Genomic DNA, 27,778 nt, shown 5'->3' with positions numbered 1-27,778 from the left:
CTGTTGTGCAAAAATCTCCAAATTTTTTAACTTTTTGAAATTTCTTTGTAAATGTTAATGCCAGAGTTACCCCTTTATTCAATGAATCACCTGATACAAGAAATTCATTTAGACAAGTTTATATTTATTTAGATTTTTCTTATGCTATAATAATCTGAGCATCCTACAGTTTACCTGTATTGATCATGGATTACATGTTAACTAACATTTTGGAGAGGAAACAAATACAATAAATCAAGGTTATTTTCTTCTTTATTTACTCTTAGAAAGTAAATTCAGTCTAATGTCAGTGCTTCCATTTATGTACTAGACACAAAGCCCAATCTATCATTCACATTATCCGATAAATTTGTTTTTTTTTTTTTTTGGCAGATCTCTTTTCTGTTCACTGTTGAGGGAAAGAACTCACATTTTTTTCTTTTAATTTATGAACTAAAAATAAGTGTTGAATTTATAGAATGGGGACGTTCAAGCTGACCCAGAACCATCATTAACTTTGGTGATAACTTTATAAATTTCATAGACACATTTCTCATAGCTCTCTACTCCATAATCAGAGAATGCAAACCATTAACTATTACATGTTAACTATTTCTAGTTATAGAATATGGTAACTACAAATAGGTGAAACTGACTTGGACACGGATCAAAGAATGTCTTAGAATCTTTCTTTGCTAGATAAGACAAATGATTACATTAGTATTTCTCTTCAAATATTTTTTTAAACTCCTTTGTAACTATTTGCAGATAGAAATAGAAGTATTTTGAGTGCTGATCTCAATATGAAATATAGAATCCACATAATGCACAAAAATATTGGTGGTATAACATTCAATAATCAGGATGTCATGAATTTTACATTAAAATTTCAGTTACATAGTAAAAAATAGAATTGTTATAGCTAGAAAAAAATATTTTCAGAGGCAGCAGATAGCCTTGCTGGAAACACACACTCTACAACGTAGACAGAAAATCCAGGAAGTATGCAAACTACACACCAATATAGTCAGTATATTAAATTTAATCAGAGATTACGCAGAATATGACAGAAACAGCAGTTTACTAGAGTAAGTGTAATCTGCAACATGTGAAAACAGTTTAGAAAATGATTTAAGGTCTTACTCTCTGACAGTAGGCTTGTGGAAATAGAGACATTGAGTCAGACAGGTTTGATGCTTCATCTGGTGCTGTCCTGTCACCAATTCGATTTCAACCAAAAGTTTCATGTGGATTCAAAGCCACAATCAACATTGGTTGATATTTTGGTGAGTATTTTGGATGTAAAAGCATATTCTTTCTAATAGCTGAAAATTTAACTTCAAATACAGTTGTGGGAAATATAACCTCAAAATGCATGTAACTGTTTAAGCTAAGAATGCTTAGGTTGCCATGGATAAATTACTCAATAGCAAGTGTGCTTTTATACATTAGAGACTACAATTTGATATTAATTCTGGTGGGATTCATAGAGACATCAGTGTCCAACTGTATTTGTGAAAGCAGGAATATATTAGGTTACTTTGTATTTTAATTAGGCATATGGACTGACCTAAGCATAGACTCTCCTTTCTCATCATATAGTTACAAAAACTGTACATTACAAACAGTATAGAAACAAGCTGAAAAGAATGTGCCACACATCCTGGATCATTATCTATATGCACTTAAATTTACAGATACAAAAGAAAATACAGCCTACTCCATTATAGTGCACAGTTATTTTTTTTAAAGATTCAATGTATCACTAGCAAGTAGCCACCCATTTTAGTTGTCCCCAGCAGAAAGGATAAGGGCAAGATCTGTTCGGTAGAGCTTCCCTCCATCCGACAAAGCCATTATGTTCTTCTTGTATGTTGGAATATTATTAATATCCAGTTCCTGTGACAGATGAGATTGTAATCCAGTTAAATGTGGAAGTTCATTAACCACTATCAAGTGATACATGTGAAATCAAACCTGCTTGTTACATCAGTCCAGTAAGTAAGCTGAAGGGGTGGGCGCCTAGCCTAGTTTAGATGCCCATGTCCCATTTCAGAGTTCCTGGATTCTATAGTGGGCTCTGGATCTTTACTCCAGTTTCCTGCTAATGCAAGACTCTGGGAAGCAGCAGGTGATGGCTCAGGTAATTGGGTGCTTTCCATGCACTTGGATAATCCATATTGAGTCTCTAGTTCCTGGCTTCGGTCTAGGCCAGGCTATTGTGGTGACTTGAGGAATGAACCAGCAAGATGGGAGTCCTATTTATGTGTGTGTGTGTTCAAGTCTGTCTCTATCTCTGCCTCTAATATAAGTTAATAAAAGAGCTGGATTAAACTCTTATATAAATTTGAATAATCATAGGTTTTCTTAAAGCCTGTTTATCATAGTTCCACTGATGTGGGCCCGAACCAAATTAAGTCAAGATATGAAATGTTCTTGTGGTGCTGCACAAGTGGTTTTAAGTAGATTTCCAAAATATGTGTGACTGCTCCAAGTTAGATTCTAAGATCTGCTTAACAAGTAAGTAGCATGTTAAATACATTACCTGTTTATTCTTCTCACACAGGTCCTTTAGCAAAGCATCCAGTTCATTTTCATCTATGTATCCATTGCCATCCTGGGGGATGAGGGAAGAGCACACAACCATCTTACAGTGGTGGTGGCTGATGAAATGACTGCATTTCATTGAAATACTCAGAAAATTCCCCACTGTACATAAACCTCAGTTTCAGGCCATCACACTTTCTACCTGCTCCCAAGTTACAAAAACAAGTGAGTTGTTTCTCATTCATGTCATACTCATAAAATATCAAACATTTCTGTAAAAGTTTATACTTAAATCATTGCCTTATGTTAACACTATTTTCTCCTTCTGAAACAGGAGAAGTAGAAAGGAAGTCATAATAGGTAGGAAAGTGAGAAAATAGTCAAAAACATGTTCATGTGTTATGTGAGGATGCTGAGGCCTGTGAGTGGCAGTTGGTTTAGAGCTCATGTTTCCACACGTGAAGAAATGGAGGCTCAGAGATGTTTCTTGTCAACGCCTCCCAGCCAAGAAACCACAGTGTGGAATCTGATCAGGGTTTGTATCCTCTATTTCCTGGGGGAAAATAAATTAGCCATATGATTTAATAGCACATGTTTCTTTTAATGTGAGCCTCAAGTGTCAGGTTGTTATTCTCCTTGAGTGAGCTTTGTCTAAATCCTTAAATATCGAATTGTGTATAAGAACAGACTTTCAGGCATCCAAATGAAACTCAAAAAGATACAATTATTGATTTATGGACAACATGACTTTTATATAAAAAAAAAAACCTGAGCACTCTGCAAAAACCTCTTGTATTAGTAAACAAACACAGTAGAGTTGCAAGACAAAATATCCACCTTAAAGCCAGTTGTCTCTATGCACTAACAACAGAATTATGAGAAGGATTACTAAAATCCTGTTATCAATAGTATGAACATCAAAGAATACTTCAAGTTATGGATTGGATAGAAGTTGGTTCTCCAAACTCATGAAGTTGTTTAAACTCTGAAGTCTTTTTTTTTTTTAAGATTTATTTTATTATTTTGATTGGAAAGGCGGATATACAGAGAGGAGAGACAGAGAGGAAGATCTTCCGTCCGATGATTCACTCCCCAAGTGAGCGCAACGGTCGATGCTATGCCGATCCAAAGCCAGGAGCCTCTTCCGGGTCTCCCACAAGGGTGCAGGGTCCCAAAGCTTTTTTTGTGCAAGGCGAGGACCTTAACCACTGCGCCACTGCGCTGGGCCCAACTCTGAAGTCTTAATGTTTAATGTTGGTGGAAGAAAGGTGGAGATTTGATCTAGTAATGGACTGAGGAGGTGGGTCTGGTCTATGGGAGATGTTATGGTCATGTCAGGTTTGCCTAGTTATCTCTGCTGAATTCGCCTTAGCTTGTCTGCTTTCTGGCTCACCATGCAATCATGTGTCAGCACCCCCTCTGCTATTTCCAGCCTCCTCCACACACCAAACTATTCAGGTAGATGGAATAGAAGTAGCAAAAAGTTGGTCATACACTTAAGAGTAAACTTATTAAGAAAGTGAAAGACTTGCATACTGAAAACTATACAACATTATTGAAGGTTGAAGGAGACACAAAACACATAAAAAGACATCCTGTGCTTATAGGCCAGAAGGCTAATATTGTTATAAACCAAAATGTCCATATTGCTGGAAGAAATCTCTCAATTCAATATTTATTTTCCCTGCTGTATTCCAATGGCATCTTTTTGCAGATATTGAAAACTGATACTCAGACTCATTCTAAAAAATTCTAACAGTCCTGAGAAAGAATAAAGGTGGAATCTGTACACTGCCTGATTGTAGCGTTAGCAGATACACAGATCAATGCATCAGCATAGACAGCCCTAAAGTCAGTGTGCGTGTCCACTGATAGTTGATAAGGCTAATCTCTTCAGCGAATGGGAGAAGAGGCATCATGCAAAAGAATGAAACAGATCCTTGTGCCATACACAAATATCTCAAACTATAGTAAAGATCTAAATGCAAGACATGAAACTTTAAAATTCATAGAACGGAGCAAAGCATTGTGACACTGGTCCTATCCGTCATTTTATGGATCTGAAATGACAAGCACAGGCAAGAGAAGCAAAAGCAGATAAGCTACACTGGTCTTGCACAGCAAAGGAACAGCCAAGTGAAAAAGCAGCCCACAGAAAGAGAGGCGTTATCTTGCAAGCTGTTTATCACATACGGAGTAAACTTCCAAAGTATGTAAGAAACTCACAAAGCTCATTAGTTTTTAACAAAATATCTAATCTAGCTGAAAAACATGGGCTAATAGCTAGGTTAGACATTTCTCCTTGGAAGAAGTACAAATTGCTAACAGGTAAATAAAAATGGTCAGCATCACTGACTGTCAGAGAACTGGTTAACACAGAGGCAAGATAACGGAACAGAAAGGCTACTTGCTTGGCTTGCTTAGTTTATGCTCTGTATGTATGTTAAAATATAACATTCAATCCCATACAATTATATTGCATTTTTATTAACTTTCAAAATTATTTATGAAAGAAAGCAAATTGCAATCACAATGAAGGGCAAACATTTACTACAGTAGTTTATATGGTGACTGGGATATTGCACTCCATATTGGGAGTTCCTGGGTTTAAGTCTCAAGTTCGATATTTCTAGTTCATTTTCTTGATAATAAGTACTTCGCATGGATCAAGTACTTAGAGCCCTACCACCTATGACACCCAGAATGAAATCCAGATTCCTGGTTTCTGCCTGGCTCAAACCAGCTGTTTTGGGAATTTAGAGCATAAAGCAGCAAATGGAAAATCTTTTTCTATCTGCCTCCCAAATCATTTTTTTAAAGGAATCACAGGGCCCTACGTGGTAACCTGGCAGCTGAATTGCTTGCCTTGCACGTGCCAGGATTCCATATGGGTGCTGGTTCTAATCCCAGCAACCCTGCTTCTTATCCAGCTCCCTGTGTGTGGCTTGGGAAAGCAGTTGGGAACGGCCCAAAGCCTTGGAACTCTGCATCCACGTTGGAGACCCCAAAGAGTCTTGGCTCCCTGTTTTGGATCAGCTCAGCTTTGACTGTTGCGACCACTTGGGCAGTGAATCGATGGATGGAAGATCTTCCTCTCTGTATATCTGACTTGGGAATAAAAATAAATAGTTCTTTGCAAAAAAAAAATCACAATGAAATATCAATTCACATCTTTAAATATGCTTATTATGAAGCAATAAGCAAGAGAAATATTAGCAGACGTTTGAATAAAATGGAACGCTTTTAGGCATATGATAAGCATATGATTCAGCCATTAAGTCACTGCCTGGAGTGCACACAATTATCTGGAACACTGAAAAATGGTTATGATGATGCTTAAGCAAGTTGAAAGTAGGAATACCATGCGACTGAGCAATTCCAGTGCCTGAGCATCTCTCCTAAGGAGATAGATCCTCAGGATCTCAAAGAGATATGAACACTGCAAGATTCAGTGTAGCATTACTCAGAAAACAAGGTGTGGAAACAAATCAAATGCCTACCTCTGGATGAATGGATAAAGAAATAATACAGTCATACACTCAGATATTTTACACCCTTAAAAATGGAAATCTTGCAAAAGATGACAAAAATAGATGAAACTTTAAGACATATTAAGTGAATTAAGCCAATCAGAGGACAAATATTCCACAGCTTCATGCAAATGAAAACTCCTACAAACTCATACCCTAGAAGGGCTGTTGCCATTGCCAGTGAAGGGGAAACTACCAGTCAAAAAACATACAGGTTCAGTTATGAAAATGAGTAAATACTAAAGACCTGCTGAACAATATTGTCTAGTCAACAACACTGTATTTTACATTAAAAATTTTGTTGAGAGGAAAGATCCTGCACTGTTATACCATAATAAAAACGATAAAAATGAATTTTTACCTGATCATATAACTCAAAAGCCTTATTGAACTCTTTCCCACACATTTTGACTCCCTAGGAGACAGAGAATAAAGGTTATAATGTTCTTAATATACTCCAGGATATTTCCCTTGAGAAATATCTTACATTCCATCTTTTCAATGATAGCCTTATTTGCTGTAGAAAAAAGTTAAATACCTGAAATTTAAGAAGGAAATTCTCTTGCACTGGTAGTAACCTTTTGAGAGAAAAACATAACAGTACATTGTATTTTTGCAAAGGGAACAGTTTATGAGAACATATATGTAGTCCCTAAACTTACCTTGCCATCTCGGTTAATTCCAGCTTCCCATCATTATTTGAATCAAACAGTTTCAGCTGGAAGACAGAATGACATTGTCATGGTTCACTGAGTGAGGAGTATGAACATTCAAGATAACTCACGCGACATACGTAAATAGTGAAATTTTTTAAACAAATGTTCTTTAAACTTGCAATTCAAATTTTGATTTTTTAATTTGAGTAAATTGCCCAAGAACAAAAGCTGGAATAGAGTAGTACTGGTTTTAGACTTCAAGGCTACCATAATTTCTTTTCCTTGACAATGTATGTGTTACTGTGTACAGCTTGTGGCACAAGTGCCTCCTCAAACAATGTTCTGACAAAAAATATTGAAGTGGTTTCATATTTTTGGAGCTTAAAAATATAAATAAGAGAAATATAAGGATAACATGCATAGATCCATAGGAAATAGAATTCTACCATAATTTTTGTTTTCCATTGGGTATGACATATTCATTAAATCTTAGTAACTCCCCATGACAGTTACACATACGCCATATACTAAGACCCCCACAAACATAAACACCCTCATATCAACAGTTTGGAAATATTTACACTTTTTAAAGTGACAACTGTTGCCATGTTATAGAAATGTATAAATATACATACATGTGGATATAAATGGAATACTAACTATATAAAAGGCATTGCTTTGTTTCTGAAATAAAGAATTTGATGCATATAGGCTAATGGATGTAGAGTTAGTGATTTTTTTTTTTTAGTGACATCTTTTTAAGGAGAAAAGGAAGAATATTCTGTTTTCCAAAGATGTTCTTAGAATTCTTTGTAGAAGGTAGATTTTTTTCAGGGTCCTACCCTGACCTGACATTTTTATAATCTGTTACTGTTATACTGTCTACCAAGCTAGTTGGACAACTAGATCACACAGAGTAATGCCTATAGGGAATGTCTCCTCACATATATATTTAAATTTTAATTAGTTCTTGGTTAATTTGCTTCCTGAATTTGAACTGGTTTATGACATTTAATCAGATACCCTAGGCCAACCCAAGAGAGGGAAAGTCCCATCTGAGTGGGTTCTGAAAGGCTGCATAAAATTTCTACCTGGAAAGGAAATTTGACTTTAAATAGCTTGTCCCTTAAGGTAAGAACAAAATAGAAAATTGATAAATGTAGGTTATTATTCATTTCCCAAAGGTCATTCAGAGCTCATATCTGCCCATTGTGGCAAACAGCCAGAAAATCTCCCCTTTTGTTTGCTAATGTTATAAATGGACAAATAATGAAAAGTTAAGGGAGACCATGAAGATATTTTTGGTTGTTTTGAAAATGAAGATTAGTCTATAACAAATATCGCAGTTTTATGAGCAAAGGCATACATGAATTCCCACTGGCTATTCCCCACCAGAGGCAAGTAGGTTGAGAGGCTGAAAGTAAAACGCAGTCCCTCATAACACTGTTTCTCAACAAAGTGAAAAATCCTCATGAATCAATCTAACAAAACAGCAGCTCTTTTAATACACAACTATGTTTTCTCGGTTACTCATTTAAATCTATGTTGGGACAATTCACAGGATCTGGCCTGGCGTGGTGGCCTAGAGGCTGAAGTCCTAACCTTGCATGTGCTGCAATCCCATTTGGCCACCAGTTTGTATACTGGCAGCTCCACTTCCCATCCAGCTCCCTGCTTGTGTCTTGGGAAAGCAGTCAAGGATGGACCAAAGCCTTGCGTCCCTACACCCATGTGGAAGACCTTTAAGAAGCAGCTGCTGGCTCCTAGCTTCAAATCAGTTCATCTCCGGCCGTTGCAGCCAGTTGGGGAGTGAACCAGCAGATGGAATATCTTTCTCTCAGTCTCTGCTTCTCTCTGGAAATCTGAGTTTCCAATAAAAATAAATAAATCTTTAAAAAAAATTTAAGGTATCTTCACAGTACTTAAAGCATTTAAAATATGTTCACATAATTGAGTTTTGTGTATATATACATATATACACATATTTCATACAAATTATAAATCATAGTTTAGTGAAATATTTGTAGTGGTTTTATAGGAAAAGTAAGTACTATTTGATCGTTAAAATTTGCATACATCTACTATAAAGTCAATGTCCATATATGGAATCTGGAAATTAATTCCTACACTGTAGCACTCAGCATTACAAGATATAAGCATCTTTACAAATGAAATAATACCCGTGTGCATGTGATGGCCACATCGGGGTTGATTTATTTCGGCCTATGTAGCTTTAGGAGTAGCAAGAGCACAGTAATAATTCATGAGCTCCTGGCTACTGGGTTTTCACAATCAGTCTTACCATTAGGTCTGTATACTCATCTAATTTCATGTCATCAACAGTCTTGTTTGCTTTCTCCAGCAGGTCCTTTAGAAAGTTCTGTTGAAATCAAGAACACTCAGATAAGTGTTATTGATAACATACAGTCTGCTCCCACTTCAGCCTGACGTGAAACAGGGCATTCCAGAAATACGAGAAAGAGTTGCTGTGAGGGTAGAGTCGGGTGAGGAGAGGGCTCTAGGCACAAGACTAAATTTGGCTTTCTTTAGGATGGCAATGAGCCTGCCAGTGATAGGTACAGTATTTGCAATACCCAACATTTGACCCTTCATATACTGGCTATGCTACATTTTTCTGGTGTCAATGAAAGAACTTTCCAGACTGTATAGCATATAAAAATCTGAATACAAACACTGAAATCTCTCCAGCTCAATGAATGCCCCTCTACTTCATATCTTCACAAGCCCTTTTGTGTGACCAGTCTGAGGGACACATAGGGGGTCTTTATATCTCTGTCACATGTGTCATCAATGCATCATGGATCAACAAACCAAGTCATCAATAAACCAGAAAGACAGACAGCTCGAATTTCAAATGTACTTCCTGCTCTCACAGGGTGTATTTTTGTATTAGTTTATGGTTACTATGAATCTCATTTCTCTAAGGGGCTAGTCAATTGGCTCTTAAACAACATAGTCCAAGCCACCTTGATTCAAATATTCAGCTGACCTCTCACACTAAACTGAGTGGCCACAGATGGAGTTATCTAATCCTTGATATATTAATCACATTAAGATAGAGATTCATGTGGGAATTAAAAAAAAATGATTTTAAACTTAACAATGGGCGCCAAGGTCTGGATTTCATTTTTTTTTTTAAAGAGACATAAATCAAACAAAAGCTTCCCCGCAGTTTGGCTTATAAATGACAGCAGAAGTACCTAAGCATGGAATTGTCGTTCATTTTGTCTAGTACTCTTCCTTCCCAACTCCTCTGTTTCTTACTGAAGGATTAGGATTCTTTGGCTTGGCAGTGGTTCATCTTCTGAAATGTGCCTGTTCTGCTGGCATGATTTGGCTTCTCTTTTCAAAGGAGGAGACTTTCTCTTGGTTTGATGAATGTATTTTCACTTGAAACATTCCACTTCAAATCCAAAGTGAAGCATGGAAATTTCAAAGTTATCTGTTGGGGGTGAATTTTATTTTTGAGCCTTCTGAGACTTTTGTCAGAGATTAATTGGGTTAAAAAGCCTCATCAGAGACTAAAATGGTGGTCACAAAAATAGCCTTTGAGAAACCTGGGGACGCTGAGACTCAAAGTCGTGTCTGAGAGCAAGCGGTGCTTTACTCTATTATGGATCTTAAAATTAGCTTTCTTGAAAGATCCATTAAAAAAGAATGCCAACTTATCTTCAGAATTCTCTAGGGAGGAGAACTTTTATTTAGAATTTCTCTCTGAGAACAAAATTTGGAACAAAGGAGGAGACTTAGCGTATTTTGAGGTCAGTGTTGGAAATGAGCTAAGGTTTTCATTATGAACTTGAAAGGATTTTAAAAAGATTTTTTTTGATGTGTCTAATAAAACATTGTCACCTTGTGGACTCTGGTTCCTGAGCTGTAGGTTATGAAAGTCATTGTTTTCAGTGGCTTTACATTAAAATGTTATGGGGCAGGCTTGGCCTACTGTTTAAGGTGCTGGCTGGGATACCCACAAGGTCAGTAAACTGGGCTGGTGTACTGGCAGTATTCTTGACTTCAGATTCCCACTAAGGTGGCCCTTGGGAGGCAGCAGGTGAAGGCTCAAGTACGTAGGTCCTTGCCACACTTGTGAGAGACCCATATGCAAGTTTTGACTCATGACTTCAGTCTGGCACAGCTGTGGCTATTGTCAGTACGTGGGATCTGAACCAGTAGAAGAGAGATCTCTATTTGTTTAGCCACATTTTAAATGAGTAAGATAAATGAATGAAAAATCAAACTTGCAAAAAAATGTTTACAGACATTGTATCACAAGGCTGCAGTTGAATTCGAACTGTCTAGAGATACTAAAAGCATGTTGAACTAGGATTAGGAAACTGTTTAATATTCATGCTTCCCCATACAGTTAAGAAGAGGTAATTTTCAATAACAGTTTGGAAAGTAGGCAACATTATAAGAAAAAAGCATTATTTGGTATTATCAGATAGATGAGGTCTAAATATACGTTCTAATTCATCTGAACTTTAATTTCCCTTTTTCTAGATTCAGAATGATAATACCTTGCCTTACCAGGATTCTGTGACGCTTAAATGTGAATGCACATCTTAAGCACCAATGATTGGCCCTGCCACACAGCAGGTGTATCATTAGCTGCTCAACAAAACCCGACTGGCCTCCCTGCTTATCACTTCATGTTCTGAAGTTACAGAAAACTAAATGCTTGATTTGAGATGCTGGAATAAATTAGAGGAAAGTAGGTGATAGGTACTTCCATATTTCTGAAAGGTTAGCAAATTAGCTTCATGAATAATATAAGTTACTATGTCTTCAACTTCACAAAATCTTCCACGAATGACACATTTCTTGAATCTCACAGTAAATCTGAGAGGAAGTTATTATCACCCCGTTTTAAAGATGGAACACACCAGAACACTGTGGAGATATGCCACTGGGTTAAGACCTGATCTCAGATCTCTGTATTTCCATTTTCCTCCTGCAACAATCATTCCTCTTTACCTCTTACAGGAATTGATACAGTCACCGCCAGTGTGTCAAGTGTTAGTAAATCAGGGTTTGGTTGGGATTTCTGTCAGTGTCTGGGTCGTGTGGCTTTCAGCAGATGACTACAGGATCGCTCACCCATTTTCATCCTCAGGGTAATACTAATTTGATTGAATTCATGCAAATATTATATAGGATTATAAGCAAAGTAGCTGGCACATAGTAAGCAGAAATTTTTTTCCTTGTCTTTTTTTGAAAAGGGAAGCTATTCATACAAGTGTTTATTTTTCAAAATAAAATTTCAGTGAAAGGAATAGCTTATTAAACTTGCACATAGTTTTATCAATGTCCACATCTGCCTTACATTGTACTTACTGCAAATCAATAAAATGCTAATATTTTGCATCACTGAACAGAATTTCCACAAGCACATAAAATCTCTGTTGATTTGTACTTCGTTAAGGATGTGGAAGAGTGGGTGACAATGCGTCCCACATTAGTTTCTTCAGTGGGAGGTTTTCTTTCAACCATGAAGTGCTTAGCAGTTCATCATTGTATTTGAAAGGAGAAAAAAAAAAAAAGCACAGGTTTTTGTCTGCTTACCTTCAGCTCCTCAGTTTCTATGAAGCCACTGTGATCAGTATCGTATTTTCTCCATGTCTGTAAATAATTTTGGATAAGGAAAAGCAAACATGTTGAAAAAAAAAAACCCTTCAATTCGCTTATTTTAAGATTTCTGAAAGTGACAACTTTCTGATACCTTCATGAATTCCTCACAGGACTTCAGCTGCTGGCACCGGAATAGCAGCAGGAAATTCTCTTCCGTGGGTAACACATGGGCCAACTGAAAGAGAGTAAGAGAAGGGCGGTTGCAAGGAGCTTGAAAACAAGTCCCCGCTATCATCTGGTGTTTAATTTTGTTTCCGCATTTTCCCTAGGAGCTAGTAGGAGATGGACATCAGAGTCAACGCTGCCTGGCTGGTACTTGGTTCTCACAAAGTGCAATCCTGTTTTCCAATGACCGTGTGCTCCGCAGGGCTTGGCTCTGGGGTTAATGTGGTGGCTGCTGCAGGCATACACTCAGAGACCACTAGCATCCTTTCTGCCCTGCTGAGCACACAGATTGTCCTGGTTCACATGCTCTGTGCCACAGGTTTCAGGGTATATGGAATGTGGAGCCTGTCATTTCGTTTGTTCTTTTTTTTTTTTTTCAAAGATTTATTTATTTTTGGACAGAGTTAGAGGGAGGAGAGACAGAAAGATCTTCCAGCCGCTGGTTCATTCCCCCAGGTGGTCACAAGGATCAGAGTTGAACTGATCTGAAACAGGAGCCAGCAGCTTCTTCCCGGTCTCCCATGCAGGGTTCCAAGGCTCTGGGCCATCCTCTACTGCTCTCCCAGGCCATAAGCAGGGAGCTGTATGGGAAGTAGAGTAGCTGGGACATGAACTGGCACCTATATAGGATCCTGGTGTGTGCCAGGCAAGGACTTTAGCCACTAGACTACTGTGCTGGGCCCAGAGCCAGAATTTCTTATAAAATGAAAGAAATTGAGAAACATGAACATAGAGCAAGAGAAAGAAAGGGAAAAAAATGCATTTCCAAATCTGAGGAGAAAGCCTATTATGAGACATATAGGAAAATAAAATGAAGATGACTGTGAAGCAATGAAAAGAGGTAGAAAAAGCTATTCACAATGACCAGTGGGAAGTTGAGCATTAATAGAGAAGTTAGTTCTCAAAGTGTTGGTTTCTGATAACAGGACAGCCACTGCTGGGACCCAGGCCTGGGAAAGTTTTTAACTTCATGGCATGACTCTGTAATATTTCTCTTTAGATCTCATCTCGTAACTTCAATACTGGGATTTTTTTTTTGAAGGAACAAAAGTGTTCCAGATCCCATTTTCAGAATAATATAATCTATCTATTGTGTGCAGAGAAGGAGGGAGCTGGATTGATGGTCTCACTGCAGACATGGATTCTATTTCTGTCTTGGAAGCTACTCACTCACCCATTTCTAGACCTCAGTAGCCTCTTCACTACAATAAAGAGGCAAAACAGAAACCAGTGCTTCTTAACCGTACTGGATCCAAAAAAAAAAAAAAAAACCTTCATTTCAATGACTGCATCTTCACTATCAAAGAATGGTCAGACCCACATTCCATTTCATCCGATTTCTGGAAGCTGATGAATTCCCTGAAGCATAAATTTAGACCGTACTCCTTCGATTTTATGCTAAAAAACTATAATCTAGATAAAACTTCAAGTCTGAGTTTTAAAAGATCTACAATGTTCTATGAAAAATCAACATAGCATTAAAAAATTATTTTAAGTCCATTAAAAATCTGTAATATGAAACACCACCTTACCTTAAACAGAAGCAAAATCATCTTTTGTAAACCTGTCCAATATGCTTTAACTTATTTTTATATGCTTGAAATAATACCTTAAATTCAAACCATTCAGTTGAGAAACACCACATACATAAGTGACTGTAAAAAGCACAAATATTTGTTTGGTATGATCCAGTCAAAACATTTAAAAAATTTTTAAAAAGGTCAATAGTGTGGTCATATGATAATAGACTTGAAAGACAAAAGGAGGAGTATAGTGTTTGCCAGTAATTTTTAAAATGTCACTGGAGCTTGGTCCATAAACATTTACTTCACTTTTCTCTCTCTCTCTTTCCCTTTCTCATTCTCTCTGTGCACATATGGGCATGTTTTCTGGGCCTCTTGTTAAAATCATGACACACTTCAGTGGCCTTTGATTTTTCTTGAGTCATAAAATTCGATCCACTCAAAATACTGTGGTTCGAATTAATTTTGAGTTGAAATGATTCCGTTGAGAACGCCAAGGGATCAGAGACTGAATGACTTGACTTCGTGATTGGCAAAAATTGAAAATCACTATGATTTGATGCTTATTAGAAAATTAACAACATATTTACTGAAGATAGTAATATAATTAGCTAATTTCTTCCTTCATCCTAGCCTGCAAATATGCATTTGTTGGGGATTTATGTAGCTGCCGATAAGATAACCTGGAAGCTATGTTTCTAATCACTGAGAAGCAGATGACCATATTCGTATGAAGTCCCTTTTCCTCCTCTGCAAGTGAGATGATTGTGCAAAGCAGCTAAACAGGTTTTGATCACTCAGGGAGCCAGATCCCAGGTAGTTTGGCCTGGAGAGTAGGTCTGCACTCCCTGCTGAAGAGAAGAGGAAAGCTGTAAGAAAGGGCAGCAATGGCCTGATACTCTGCCCTCAGCCTTTTCTAGAGCCCCAACTTGCCTTTAATAATACTTTCTGGAAGAAGTACTGGAGAGTGTTTATTCAAAAATTCTGAAAGAAGTAGAGGTGAAAGGAAGAATGATACAGGAAGGGAAAAAAAACAGAAAGGGAATTAAATAAAAAGAAAATATGAACCTCCAAAGGGAGAAAACATTTCAGAGGCAGAAACTTCCAAGCACAGATTGATGGATCTGCCCAGCAAGGAAGTGTGTTAGAAAATGCTGAGTTACTGAACACTGGCCATGTGATAGCATCATTATACATTAATATAAGGTATTCAACAGAAAACAGACAAAGCTAACATCAACTCTTCCTTCATTTGTGGATACATACCTTTGACAGGTTCAACTTCTTAAGTTTGGTTGAAACTTCTCTACTATGGATTTCAAGGAGACACCAAACATTTCTTATTTACTGATTGTGAATGTCTAGTGTGGTGACCAGCTCATAAAATTCACATGCACAAAAGAAATGCTTATGGATTGGTGAATAGCTTTACTTCAATAGAAAAACTGTCTTGCTAAGACATATAGTGAATATATTTTATTAGCATAATTTTCTGCATTTCTTGGATTTTTATGATTAGTGAATATATTGCTTTGAATGAAAAAGGAATACTTTTTCTTAAACATTATATTTGGCATAAATTTATGTTTCTTTGTCTATGCTTTATTGATTTTACTTTACCAAAATATCTATCTATACACAATGTATTTATTCTGTTTTGATCTCATTGAACTCAGTGCAATCTAATTGATAAATGATAGAAATGCCTTAAATGTGTAAAATAATAAATTGTAATACAAATTAGCCACTAAGACTAATGAATTTTCCTGGATAGGATATGGTAATGACGAACATAATATCTTTTTCCTTTTTTTTTTATTATTTTCTTGATTTTTGATGATGATTACGTGGTTGAAGAACTTTTTTTCAAGATGCATTGCATAATTGGTGGTCCTGTATAGTCTATTGTTCTACCTATTTTACATACTAATCAGTATGGAAATTTCAGAGAGCGGCTCACAGATTCGCCAGCTATAGTATCTGACATGTTTACAACATGTCAAAGGTCTTTCATGGAGGATATTAAGTAGGCCTGCTTTATTCTCAAATTTGGTAACTCCTTGATGTTCAAAGAAACGCTCAATATTGCCTGTGTTAGGACTGTGGGTATTTTCTGGTTCTCTCTTTCATGAGCTCCCCAAGGCTTTTATGGGTTGCAGAAGGAAGTGAAGAATATTAAGGGCATGATTGGAAGGCAGATAGCTGAGACTGCAGACAAACCCTTCAGAGATTCCCATTTCGATGATGTTGTCCGCCACCGAAAGTAGGAAAGCAAAAACTATTTCTACCTGTTTATCTCCATTACCAATCTATCTACCCAAAGGATAAAATCCTATATTTTATTGTCTATTTCTTTGCCCAGCAAATACACAAATTTCAGTGAGTATTTCACTGAATTAAGCAAGGAAAGCATTTGATTGCATTTAGAGTCAACATTAGGCTGTAAATTCTTTGGAGAAAATTTGAAAACGTATGACTTTCATGTATGGCGTATGTTGCTATGTGCCAAGCACCTTTGAGGAATTGCTTGGCCTGATGGTGGCTGCATTTCCACTTGAATTCTGAGACTGATCCACAGGGGGATAAAAAGACCAACATCTCACTCATTAATGGGTGTTTCTCTGAAGGGTCACCCCCTGAGAGCACACTGCAGGGTCACGGTGAGATCTCCATTGAGAATGTTGCACATCCCAGCACCTCCCTTTGCCCAGTCCTGTGGCCCTAACTTCGCTTCTACAGGTAGCAAGCCCATGAGTTCTTCCTAGCTTGAGTCAACCTCCTCTTGCTACTCTTTTACTTAGCTGCTTCCCAGGGAATTCAACCCACAATAGGGGTCTTTAAATATTTCTTCTATTTCTAGCAGATACGAATCCCTTACCCTTTGGTTTAGAGTAGGTTAAAAATGTTTGCTTTTGCTCATACGGCTACTAAATACTTGAAACTGTGACAGCTACTGAGGATTCAGTCACCACTAGTAAGAAGCTTACAAGAAAGCAGATAATAGTTTAAAATGGTTATTTTTCCTAACATTTTCAAAGCCAGAGATAAATACAATGACAAAACCTGGCTATTGAATGTGAGAGGGTACACGTGAAAGACAACCTCATTAGAGGTGGTTACTTGAAAGTGCATGAGGCATGTCTCTTATCAACATTTCATAAATTGCATAATGATCTACAAATGTATTTTTCTTAATACTGTTACTGTAAAATTTCTCCAGATTTTCCCTTCAGCTTTTGTTTCCTTATCTTCTTCTTTCACCTGTACTTTTAATTTTTCTCCTCTTTCCTAACACAGAATTTCTTTTCTGTAGCAGTTTTTTATCTTAAACTTGAGGGAATTTTTTTGTTTGTTTGTTTCAAAGCTCTGAGACAATGCAGCTTCTTTGTGACACTCTAATCTCTCATTAAAATTAGACTTAAAGGGTTAAAATTGAATAAAGTATACCTACTAAACTTTAAAATGTGCATGCATTTTGTTCTTTTAAAAACAATCGTATTTCTTGTCAGCCGATACATACTTTTAACTGCACAGACCGTTCTGAAGAAATGAAATAGGATAAGCTGCTAAGCCCATTGGTGCCTTTCAAGGTGAAATATATTAAACGTAAGATGACAGTCTTTTTCTACTAGAATTACAAACTGCGTCAAACCCAAAGAGCCAATCTATAATTTCACTGATGTCAGATTTCCAAAGCAGTTTTGAAAAATTAGGTTTACTTTATTTCATTTATGTTCATTTTAAAGCTTTTTAAAAATTATTGAAGATTTCATATCCTGATTAGCTGTCCTCTAACTAAATCTCATTCCTATTAATTTATCTATTCATATAGTAATGACGTTCACATGGGCAAAGTGGAAGTGAATACTCCTGGGAAAAATTTTAATTACAAAGATAATAATAGTATGGCCTCTCAATCCTATTTGTAGGAGGTGTTTAAAAATAAGTGTATTTAACACCGGTGTAACAAGTGTCCTAGTAAGATCAATTACTTGAAAACCAGGTTAGTCCTGTGGATCATAGATAAATTATGAGTAAATGTGGAGAACAGAATACTTCATGATCTGATGCACTGAGAATGCTATATGAGGACAATATTTTAAAATATGGTCTTATTAGATTATCCAGAAAAAACCCTCCACACAATTTCTTTAGCAAGTTGCAGAGATAAAGAATTCAAGATACCAACACATTTTGGAAAAGTAGAGATAAGGGAAGCAACAGTTCTTCCACAAATTTGAAATGCTTTCTTAATTCACAGACAAAAATCCATTGTTTTCCATTGAAAAAGTCATTGTCAAATATTTGACACCTGCAGTTTTTACTTTTGGAGACTCAAAAGAAAAATGTACCTATGGACAGATTATAAAATATTCATCCACTGTAGTTAAGTTCTAAGGCTACCTGTCAAATTAAAATAGAATTCGGAAACCAGGATGTAGGGCTTTTTTATTTGTTTGTTTTTACCATGCCATTGTCATAGGAACTACAAACATTTCATATTACGTTTAAACAGAAAGGTCTATATTACTAAAATACAAGATACAGGAATGAACCAAATACTTGATGCCTGCTGATGTAAAGTGACGGGTGTTCATCCTGAAGTTGGGGATTGGTGTATCTAACTGCTCCTGTGTCAGCAAACAGCTGCATGGCCACAGGCAAACCATGTCATTTCTCCATTTCACTTTCATAATGTGTTGAATTTAAACTCTCTTTAAGGTAAGCTCATAGCTCTCTCTTTACCTCAAAACGTTGTTTCTTAATATATAAATAGAGAGAAGTAGTATTTAGGCAAAATACGTATTTCTGATACAACTTTAGAAGTAAGCTCATTTATTAAATCAGAGACATATGTAGGTGCCTTACCTCTACAATTCCTATTTTTCCATCATCTCTCTGCCCATACTGATCCACGAAAGTTTTCATTTCAGGTGATAATTCCTAAAATTACATAAAAACAGGAAAGAACTTTGTAAAAACATTCAATTATGCCTGTGGTGCTGTTAACATAAATTATTTTACAGGACAACAGAAGAGGGAACCTTAGGAATTTTGCGTGCTGATGAACTAGTCTCATGAAAATAAAACACCTAAGTGGTACCTGATGTCTATTAGTTTCAAATAAACGTAATGATCATAATTTTTAATTAAACACTATGATTCATCTTCTATTATTAGTTTTGAAATTCTTTGACAACGTATTCATAATTATTCAATTAATAACCTTTAGTGAATTTAAATATAATAATAACCGCTAATAGAGTTAAGCAAAGCTTGCTTCAGTGAGGTTAATTTTATATTATTGCACTATTTTTTTTATTTTCTTTTTCATACAGGATAGTATTATGTGATTTTGCTCTGGACAAAGAAAAAATGTGAATACCATAAGGTAATTGTTTTTGTAAGCAAGGAATGGTTTTCAGTAATAAAGAGGCATTGATTGATTAAAGCAAGTTAAAAAGTTAACTATGGGAAAACCAACTCTCAAGTAAAACAGTGACTTGACAAATCTGAGCTGTCACCAGAGACAATATTGATGGTCTTATTTTAAGCCACTGCTTAGATGCTGAAGATCTGCATCCCTGAGGGTAACTCTGGGAGCAGTGCTCCAGCTTGACTTTGTTTCCATTTTCTCCAAGAGGATGTTCTCTCCTCCAGGTATTGTAACACAATAAAATGCTATGAGTGACAAAGTAAATTTTTCTTTTTTGTATTTGACTTAAAAAAAATCTGTTGTATCAATTATGTAATCTGTTCACAAACTGACAGATAAGAAAGTTATGAGCTATAAAGTAGTGATCTGAACACAGAGCTAGTATTCAGGAAGCTCTGTGTTTACCCTTGGGTCTCCAACATAGCCCATTTAAAATAGCCCTGTTGCATGAACTGAGCCTATTTAAAATAGGTCAGCCCTTGTGAATGTCCTTTTCTCTATCCTTGGGAAAGCAAATTGAGGTTTCAGTTTTCATCATAACTAACACTACGGTGGTTACCAACAACATGTTAGCTTTGGGGAGATAGAGATGAACATAATTTAAGGGCTATATTGTGACTAAACATGACTGGTAGGTTGGTTGATGTAATTTGTGGGCTATGTTGAGGCTAAATGTCGTTACCACGAGTGTTTAGAAAATCTCTTCAAAATCAATGCAAACATTCTTAGTAGAATTAATGCATTGTCTAGTAATTGAATAACTTAAACGTAAAAAAGCTCTATGTGGATAAATTGAATTTTTTATGCTCTCATCTTGTTACAGGAATATCTGTAAGAGAAGTTTCTCTTTCATGGCAATAGTGGAAATGATAGTCTTCATATTTTAGAACACATCTTAAAGTCAGCAAAAAAGCAAAGAAAAAATCGTTCTTAAATATCAAAACTATGTAATACTACTTCTTTATTAGCAGCCTTTACATTTAGCTTATGAAATTTCTGGATTGCAATTATGCCCAATTCAATTTTTTATAATAGTGCAAAGCATGTCACCATCACCAACATTATCAACTAGTTATCTAAATTAAGTGAAGGAAAATTTAAAGACTAAATACTGAGAATAATGTAAAAGGGTAATTTTGAACACTTATTGGGCTATTTATTTCATTGATGTTATATTCTCTGTGAAATTTCAAAATTTAATATGACAGCCAAACAGTTTTTCCATTGTGCATTGAAATCTGTTATCCTATGGTTAGAAATGCAAAGAATTGGGTCAGGCTTTGTGTGCAGGGAAATATAAAAAAACATGTAAAAGTAAGCTTATTATAATGGGTTCAATGGTATAGTGAAACAGGCCAAGATACGAGCCTCTCAATCCAGGTCTTGACTTGGATTTTAAGTATTCAAAGTCCACATAACTAATCCAGAAAGGTATTCATAAACTGAAGTTTCAGGAAACTTGACATAGTCCTATATTTGTGCTCAAATTTAGTATTATTAGGTTATAGTCTAATAATTAAAGCTGTCCATAGAGCTAGGCAGTTTTGGAAAAGCTCTAAACTCCTTAAACTCTAACATGAACATAATATTTCCAAAAAAGGTCTGAATATTAAAGTAAGAGAAAGAAAAAATCAGAAAAGATGAGTGGAATTCATGAGACATTCTAAAATAAAAGTAAATCTCAATATTAAAATTATTTCTGGAAAAAGTAAAGTATGATTTAGCTGCTGGAAGCTCCTTCCATGCTTAACTCTGAATTTACTGCAAACTAAGACTTTTCCAGCCACATATTTTTCAATGAAGAGAATGAGTTTTGTCTAATTAGTCAAAGAAATATAGAGGTATAATGGTAGTGTTAGATACATTTGTATACATGGAGGAGGAAGGAGGGTGGAGAATACATAAGATGGTCTTATTAGATCTCAATCTATTAAACTCTTAGTTCAATATTATATTAAATCAGACTAAAACAATTCCTTGAGCACAATCTGATTTAAAATCAATTTGGCTTATAATTCTATCAACTAATAGTTGTATAATACATTAGGATACATTTAGAGCCCTCTGGAATTCTTTTTACTATGTCATACAGCAACAATTCTCAATTTAGATAGAACAAAAAGGTAACACTATCAATACAGTATATATTTATGCATGTTAATATTAGAGGTGATGATTTGGTACATAATATGTACAGAAAATATATACACAAATTATAATGAAAAATTCTTATTCTTACTCTAATTAAAATGGCTAAAGACTATAAACATTTAAATTAGGTCAAATCCAACACAGCCTTCTGAAAGGCAATCTTATAGGAAATTCTAATGGCTAAATAAAATCCTTGGCCTATTTTCTTCTACTTACCTATCCCATCTATGTTTGAAAACTAATAAATCTTATTTTTATGCTGAAAACATTTTTCTAAACTGGCTAGTTTATGCCACCCCCTCCTGAAGCCATTTATAATTACTAAGGATTTTCATTTGTTTAATTAATTAATAGCATAAGGTTTTAAAACAGTTTATTTTCAGAACATTTTTTCCCATCAGAGCATCTTCTTTTTTGCTGTCATATTACATAAAAACTTTTTTTTTCTACTGCTCTGAATTTTGGGTTTCTCCCGTTCTTATAGAAATGAAGACTTTGTCATGATTAAATATGAAAAATGCTTAACTGAGGAGGGGTCAAGGCCAGATGCTTTCTCACCTCGCCAACAAAATCAACAACACAACCATCGTAATTGGCAATAGAACAGGACTCATAATCTGCAGATCTGTTTCCTGGCCACCGAGGGGCAGAAATGCATCTCTACCCCTTCTCACTCGGTCAAAGAGAAGTTAAAAATTACCTAACTAACTCATGGTTGAGATGGTTACAGGGAAGGATTTCGCGCACCCACACTTGGGCTTTAAGCAGCTATAAAAGCTGTACAATCAATGCTAGAGTATCCGTTTTTAAAACTCTGAACGTTTTTCCCTTTAGGAAATCTATCCCCCACCCGCTCCCTGCTTCCTCGCTCTCTCCTCTGCTCTTCTCTACGCAATTCGTAGTGGTGCTCTCAACCTCTTTTTAAGTCAATAAACGTTTACATTTCCTGGAAAGCGTTAGACCCTCGCTGGCCCCCTATGAAAACACAGGGGGGTTATGTTTTAGGGTCCAAGGTCTTCCTTCCTTCACAAACTTGAACGTACCAATCCAGCCTTCTTTCGCGCCTGCTGGAGCTCCTGGATCAGGTTCTGAAGCTCCTTTCCTTCCAGGTAACCACTTCCTGCAAAGACAAAGAGGTACGCAGGTGTCGGGTATCTCAGCTGACTTTCTTTCCCATTCACTTTCCACGACAGCTGTTTTTCTGGCCACCTGAGAGCCTTGACATTGATTACCCAGCTGGTGTCAAACTTCAGCTCCATTGAAGACATAGGATGATGGTTGGGGTACTGAGCGCAGCCATAGAAACTTTGGGGGAGGGAGGGCTTTCTTAGTCCCTGCTTTCTATCTCCTATCATTTACCATTCCTGGAAAGGCAAAGTTTAAATCTGGGGAGTATAGAGACGGCTGTGTAAACTTTCCCGAGGCAATTGACGAGGGGGAAGGCGAAGAGGGAGCACAGAATTAAAGAATAGAAATGAGGAAGAGGGGAAGGGAAAAAGAGTGGGAAGACGAACGGACAAGGATCTGGAAATAGTTATTAAAAAAAAAATCACCATCGGCGTCGAAATGAAGCCAGATCTCGAAAAACTGCGAGGCTGTAATCAGGGGTGACTGCAGGTGGGATTCTGCCATGGTCCGGCGGGCGTGCGTCTGCGGGTGCGGATGGGTGTGAGCGCGTCCGGGAGCGGGTGCGCGGGTGGAGCTGCAGAGCCCTGGGCGCTGGCGCTGTCCGGCGCTGTCCCCGGTGCTGCTCGGCCGCGCGTTCCCCCGGAGTTCTCCGCACCCCGCACCCAGTTCTCAGTATTTATCCCGACGGCCTCAAGCCGGGCCACGCCTCCTCCTGCCTCCCGTGCCTCACTCCCCGCCTCTCGCTCTCCCCAGCCGTTTTCCCCTCCCTGTTCCTCTCCTCTCCGGAAAGCTAGCGGGAACAGGAGTGTTAGGAGCAGCAGGTGGTGAGAGATCGTTTTCTCAGGGATTGGTCGCTGCAAACAGGGCTCTTTCCCTTCACATTCTTCTGGTCCAGGACCAGAATATTATACCTGGAGAGGGTTGGACTCCCAAACAGAAGGGGAAAACTGATAAAGGAAGAGCCACATAAATGCTTGCCTGTAATCTCTAAGACTTTTAATTTTGGATCAAAATCAGGGGAAATCTTGACATGTATAAATTAACCAATCATAGATATAATGAATTGGTTCGTCAAAATAATACATCTCTTTTGTGCTATTGAATACTATTATACAAATATGTTGTGAAGCGATTTGTAGACATTAGCTTTGCCAGCAAAATAAAGCAGGTTCGTGGTTGTTTCGTTCCGGCTTGAGGTAGAATAATAACTGGGAATTACAGAATCAATTTATAAAAGTCTAAAATGCTAGAAAAGGATCTTCATTCAGAGATACTACAGTTTATTGCTTTTGAATTTAGGAGCAAAGCCAAGAGAAAGCAGAAATCTGGCCCCAGTGCATTTCAAGGTGAGACAGCGACCTAATTACAGCCCCTTTCAAGGACCTTCACGTCTCTCTGCTGTTCTTCGCCAAGAAATCCCTGGTCGAGAGTTTTTCCGAGAGAAAACCATCACCACTGTAGGCAACAGCTGCACCACTCCCTGTTTTTATCGTATATTTTAAAGTGCTAAACTATCAGATTGCTCGCTCTCTACCCACCAACTTCTGAAGTATTTATCTTTGAATCTTTTCAGAGTTTGAGAACGACTGGAATCGTAGGCCGGGGCCTGGTCACAGGGTTGCAAAACAAAAGGAAAAACGAGAACCTCATGTTGTGATAAACTTCAAAGTGAATTAAAATGGGTTTCCCTTGATTTCTATTTTCAGTCTTGTGCAATGAAGTGTGAGAATCAACAAACGTGTGTTTCTAATATCGTGTCTTTATCCAGGAGCAGATTTCTGAGACTTTTTGTGAGTATCTTTTTTGGAACCTGAACATTTCAGGGCTGGCCAGGAATTATGCTAAATGTATTCTGACAAACTTCTAAGTGGACTCCTCACTTCCAGAGTAATTCAGTTTATAAGTTACTTTCATTTAGGTTACATTATGCATTAAAAAAAAAAAGATTTACTTATTTTACTTGCAGAGTTACATAGAGAAGAGACACAGAGTTCTCCCACCAGCTGGTTCACTTCCCAACGGGCCTCAATAGCCAGAACTGCGCCTATGCGAAGCCGGGAGCCAGGAGCTTCTTTTGTCTCCCACATGGATGTAGCTGCCCAAGGCCTTGGGCTGTCCTCCTCTGCTCTCCCAGGCCAATAGCACGGAGCTAAACTGAAAGTGGAGCAGCTGCCGCTGGACCCAGCACCCATATGGGATGCTGGCACTGCAAGTGGAGGATTACTGTGCACTGCCACCACACCAGCCCCTACCACATCCAATTTTGAAATTTACTATATGATGTGAGTATGCAGAGGTATACTATTTACGTGTTTTCACACAAAAGCTTAAATAGATTTTTTTTTAAAAAAAGATTTATTTATTTTTATTGGAAAGTCAGATTTCCAGACAGAAGGAGAGACAGAGAGAAAAGATCTTCCACCCGATGGTTCACTCCCCAAATAGTTGCATGGCCAGAGCTGAACCGATCTGAAGCCAGGAGCCTCCTCCAGGTCTCCCACGCAGGTGCAGGGTGCCAAGGCTTTGGGCCATCATATACTGCCTTCCCAGGCCACAGGCAGGGAGCTGGAAGGGAAGTGGAGCAGCCAGGGCATGAACCAGTGCGCACACAGAATCCTGGTGCATTCAAGATGAGGACTTTAGCCACTAGGCTACTGCACAGGGCCCTAAAATGGAATTTGAGAACTAGAATTTCAGAGCTTGCTAGCCCCAATCTCAAACTGAACCAGACTTCATTAAGTGCCAAGTTACTTATACTTTAACTCATCCAATGAACTGCGATAGACACTGTAAACAACGAAGTGAAAGACATAGTACCTGCCTTCTGAAAGCTTAGGTTTAGGGGGACAGAGCCACCTGAACACCCACAATACTACATATTCATATAATGGAAGCAGGCACAAGCTACTTTGTATGCAGGAGTCTCCTAACTTTTTGCATACGTGGGAGTTAAAATTTAAGTTATGTAAGTTACCTTGTCACTGAGAAAACTTTTTTCTACGGTAAGGCACCTCTGGGTATGAGGAGACGCAATCATGGCAAGAAAAGGCCAATAGCTTGGGCGAGTTCATTCTAATTCCTGAAAAACTAATTCAGAAAAATGATCCTGCTTATCACCATATTTACGGTAATGATCTTCGAATAAGAATATGATTTATGAACTTGGAGGGCAGTGCTAGGGGATAAACTTTGAATTAAAAAAGGCAGTAAATCACGGATGGTTTGAAGTATACTGACCCTTTCTGGTCCAGGCAGAGCTGGCAATGTTTAGACTTTGACAAGAGTTTCAAGACAAACAAAAATGTTTGAAAAAAAATGAAAGAACAGAATGAACAACGAATTTTTAAATTATTTTCCATGATTGCAATGAATTTCCCTCCTATACAACAGAAGCAGCCTACGCAGGCTGTAGTTCTACTGCTTTAGAAAAGAAGTTGATCTAAAATTCGAAGGTTTTGCAGATTGTTTTAGGAAGTAAAAAAATGTTACATGGGCAAGCAACCTTTCTTTTTATTTCCCTTTCTGAAGCCGATGTCAACTGTAAAATTTTCCTGTAGGAATGTTTAGGCATTGCAACCTCCACGGGACACTAGTGGGTGCCACAGGAAAGGGGGCTCTGATGAAGGCTTTGTCCTGCACACTGAAAATAAGAAAATTCTCTCTCTCTCTCTTTCTCTCTCTCTCTCTTTTTTTTTTTTTTTTTTAGGTTTGTGCAGAGTAGCTTCAAGGAGTCGAATGCAGATTATGAAGTTCCAAACTTTCATTTTTAATTTTAATTTTTAATTCCTGTTCATATGAACAGAACAGATTTCACATATTGATAAGTACAATTCTGAAAAGATAGCCATACTTCCCCTTTCTTTTTCCCTTTTAAGTTACCTCTTAATGCTTTCAGCATGCTGGTGTAATCACTTTTAAAGCCCAGTGTTTATACAGACACACAGACTTGTGTGGCCCGTTTTTTTTGCTATTTGATTCCATAGAATAGTAATTAGAATCTGTATGTCACACTTCGATTTATAAATATCATGCCATTTATCCAAAACTAACAAACTAATAGACATCATTTAGAGCTGAATATTGTACTTTATTAAATAACCATAATTATAGACAGTTTTCTAACTGCAACCATCACCTTTATGTGCTTATTTAAGATGTTTTCTTTGTTTGTTTTCTATCTTACCATCTTCCTGCCCTCCTTCCTACTTTTCCTCCTCCTTTACATATTAAAACATTTTTTTACAATGACAAACTTTCAATTTCCTTTATAATCACAAGCTTCCCGTAAACGCAGAATTCAACATCACTATTGTTTGGTTCAAAAAGTCTATATATATATTTACATTTTAATAAGATGTCTGTGTTATAGCTTGGGTGCAAGTGAATCAAGTCTGAACATGACTTATCCTTAGCAGTTTTGAATGCCATTGCCTTTATTGTAGTAATATAGGAAAAAACAGTGGGAGAAGGAGGATAAATGGGGAGGCTGGGAGGGGAGATCCCTGAGCCTATAGAACTTTATCATGAAAAATAAAAAAAAAAGAAATAAGATACTGTGCTGATGTAATGGGTAAAAATATTAAATTTCCCCCTTTAGTTTGCAATCACTATTAAGTCATAAAATGTATTATTTGTACTTCTATGATGAAATTTCTGTTAGTTTTTTTTAAAATAGCATAAACAGTATAATTTTTTTCTCTTGAAATGATTATTGATTTCACATTGTCACTTCAAGTCCATATCTTTTTTAGGTTTATATTTTGGCCCAATTCTACATCAAGCTCTTATGTTACTAGTAAAAAAGTGTATGTTCCAACGCTATAGATTTGAAGTTACTTAAGACATTCCTTTGCTTCCATCAAATCCTTTAATTTATTAACTAATGTTTAAGGGAAGTTACTTTTCGAGTATGCAGAAATCCTTTAAATTCTAGGGTTCTGGGAGAACTGCAAATGCTTTAGTAATGAGATTTTTCCATAAGATTAGTTTCTAAAAACAACATGGAAACGAAGC

General features: G+C 37.1%; 1 protein-coding gene across 2 annotated transcripts; it reads right to left on the bottom strand.

Annotated features, from left to right (window-relative positions):
- Positions 1–1,542: 1,542 nt before the first annotated feature.
- On the bottom strand, positions 1,543–23,269 carry LOC121161120 (calbindin). Of its 2 annotated transcripts, XM_040987401.1 has the most exons (11): positions 23,191–23,269; positions 22,681–22,757; positions 18,919–18,993; positions 12,453–12,536; positions 12,296–12,352; positions 9,015–9,092; positions 6,719–6,774; positions 6,595–6,634; positions 6,418–6,471; positions 2,525–2,596; positions 1,543–1,878 (listed from the first exon to the last, which is right to left on the bottom strand). In XM_040987401.1, exons 1-11 carry the CDS (start codon positions 23,267–23,269, stop codon positions 1,765–1,767), a joined length of 786 nt encoding a protein of 261 aa, XP_040843335.1. In that variant the 3' UTR covers positions 1,543–1,764. The 2 variants fall into 2 exon arrangements, with proteins under 2 accessions (XP_040843335.1, XP_040843336.1); XM_040987402.1 differs by lacking the exon at positions 18,919–18,993.
- Positions 23,270–27,778: the final 4,509 nt, after the last annotated feature.

Source organism: Ochotona curzoniae, unplaced genomic scaffold (genome assembly GCF_017591425.1).
Source record: "Ochotona curzoniae isolate NIBS_2020 unplaced genomic scaffold, NIBS_Ocur_1.0 contig_4642, whole genome shotgun sequence".
NCBI classification, from domain to species: Eukaryota; Metazoa; Chordata; class Mammalia; order Lagomorpha; family Ochotonidae; genus Ochotona; species Ochotona curzoniae.
This window is presented reverse-complemented; position numbering and strand designations above follow the sequence as displayed.

What these genes read in the sequence shown, in the direction of transcription:
- LOC121161120 (XM_040987401.1), bottom strand. Translation starts at nt 23,269, where the DNA reads ATGGCAGAATCCCACCTGCAGTCACCCCTGATTACAGCCTCGCAGTTT. An exon ending in GAAAAATAGGAATTGTAGAG is followed by an intron (nt 12,537 to 18,918) that starts GTAAGGCACCTA and finishes ACTCTCTTTCAG; the next exon opens with TTGGCCCATGTGTTACCCAC. An exon ending in GAATTAACCGAGATGGCAAG is followed by an intron (nt 6,635 to 6,718) that starts GTAAGTTTAGGG and finishes TTCTCTCAAAAG; the next exon opens with GTTACTACCAGTGCAAGAGA.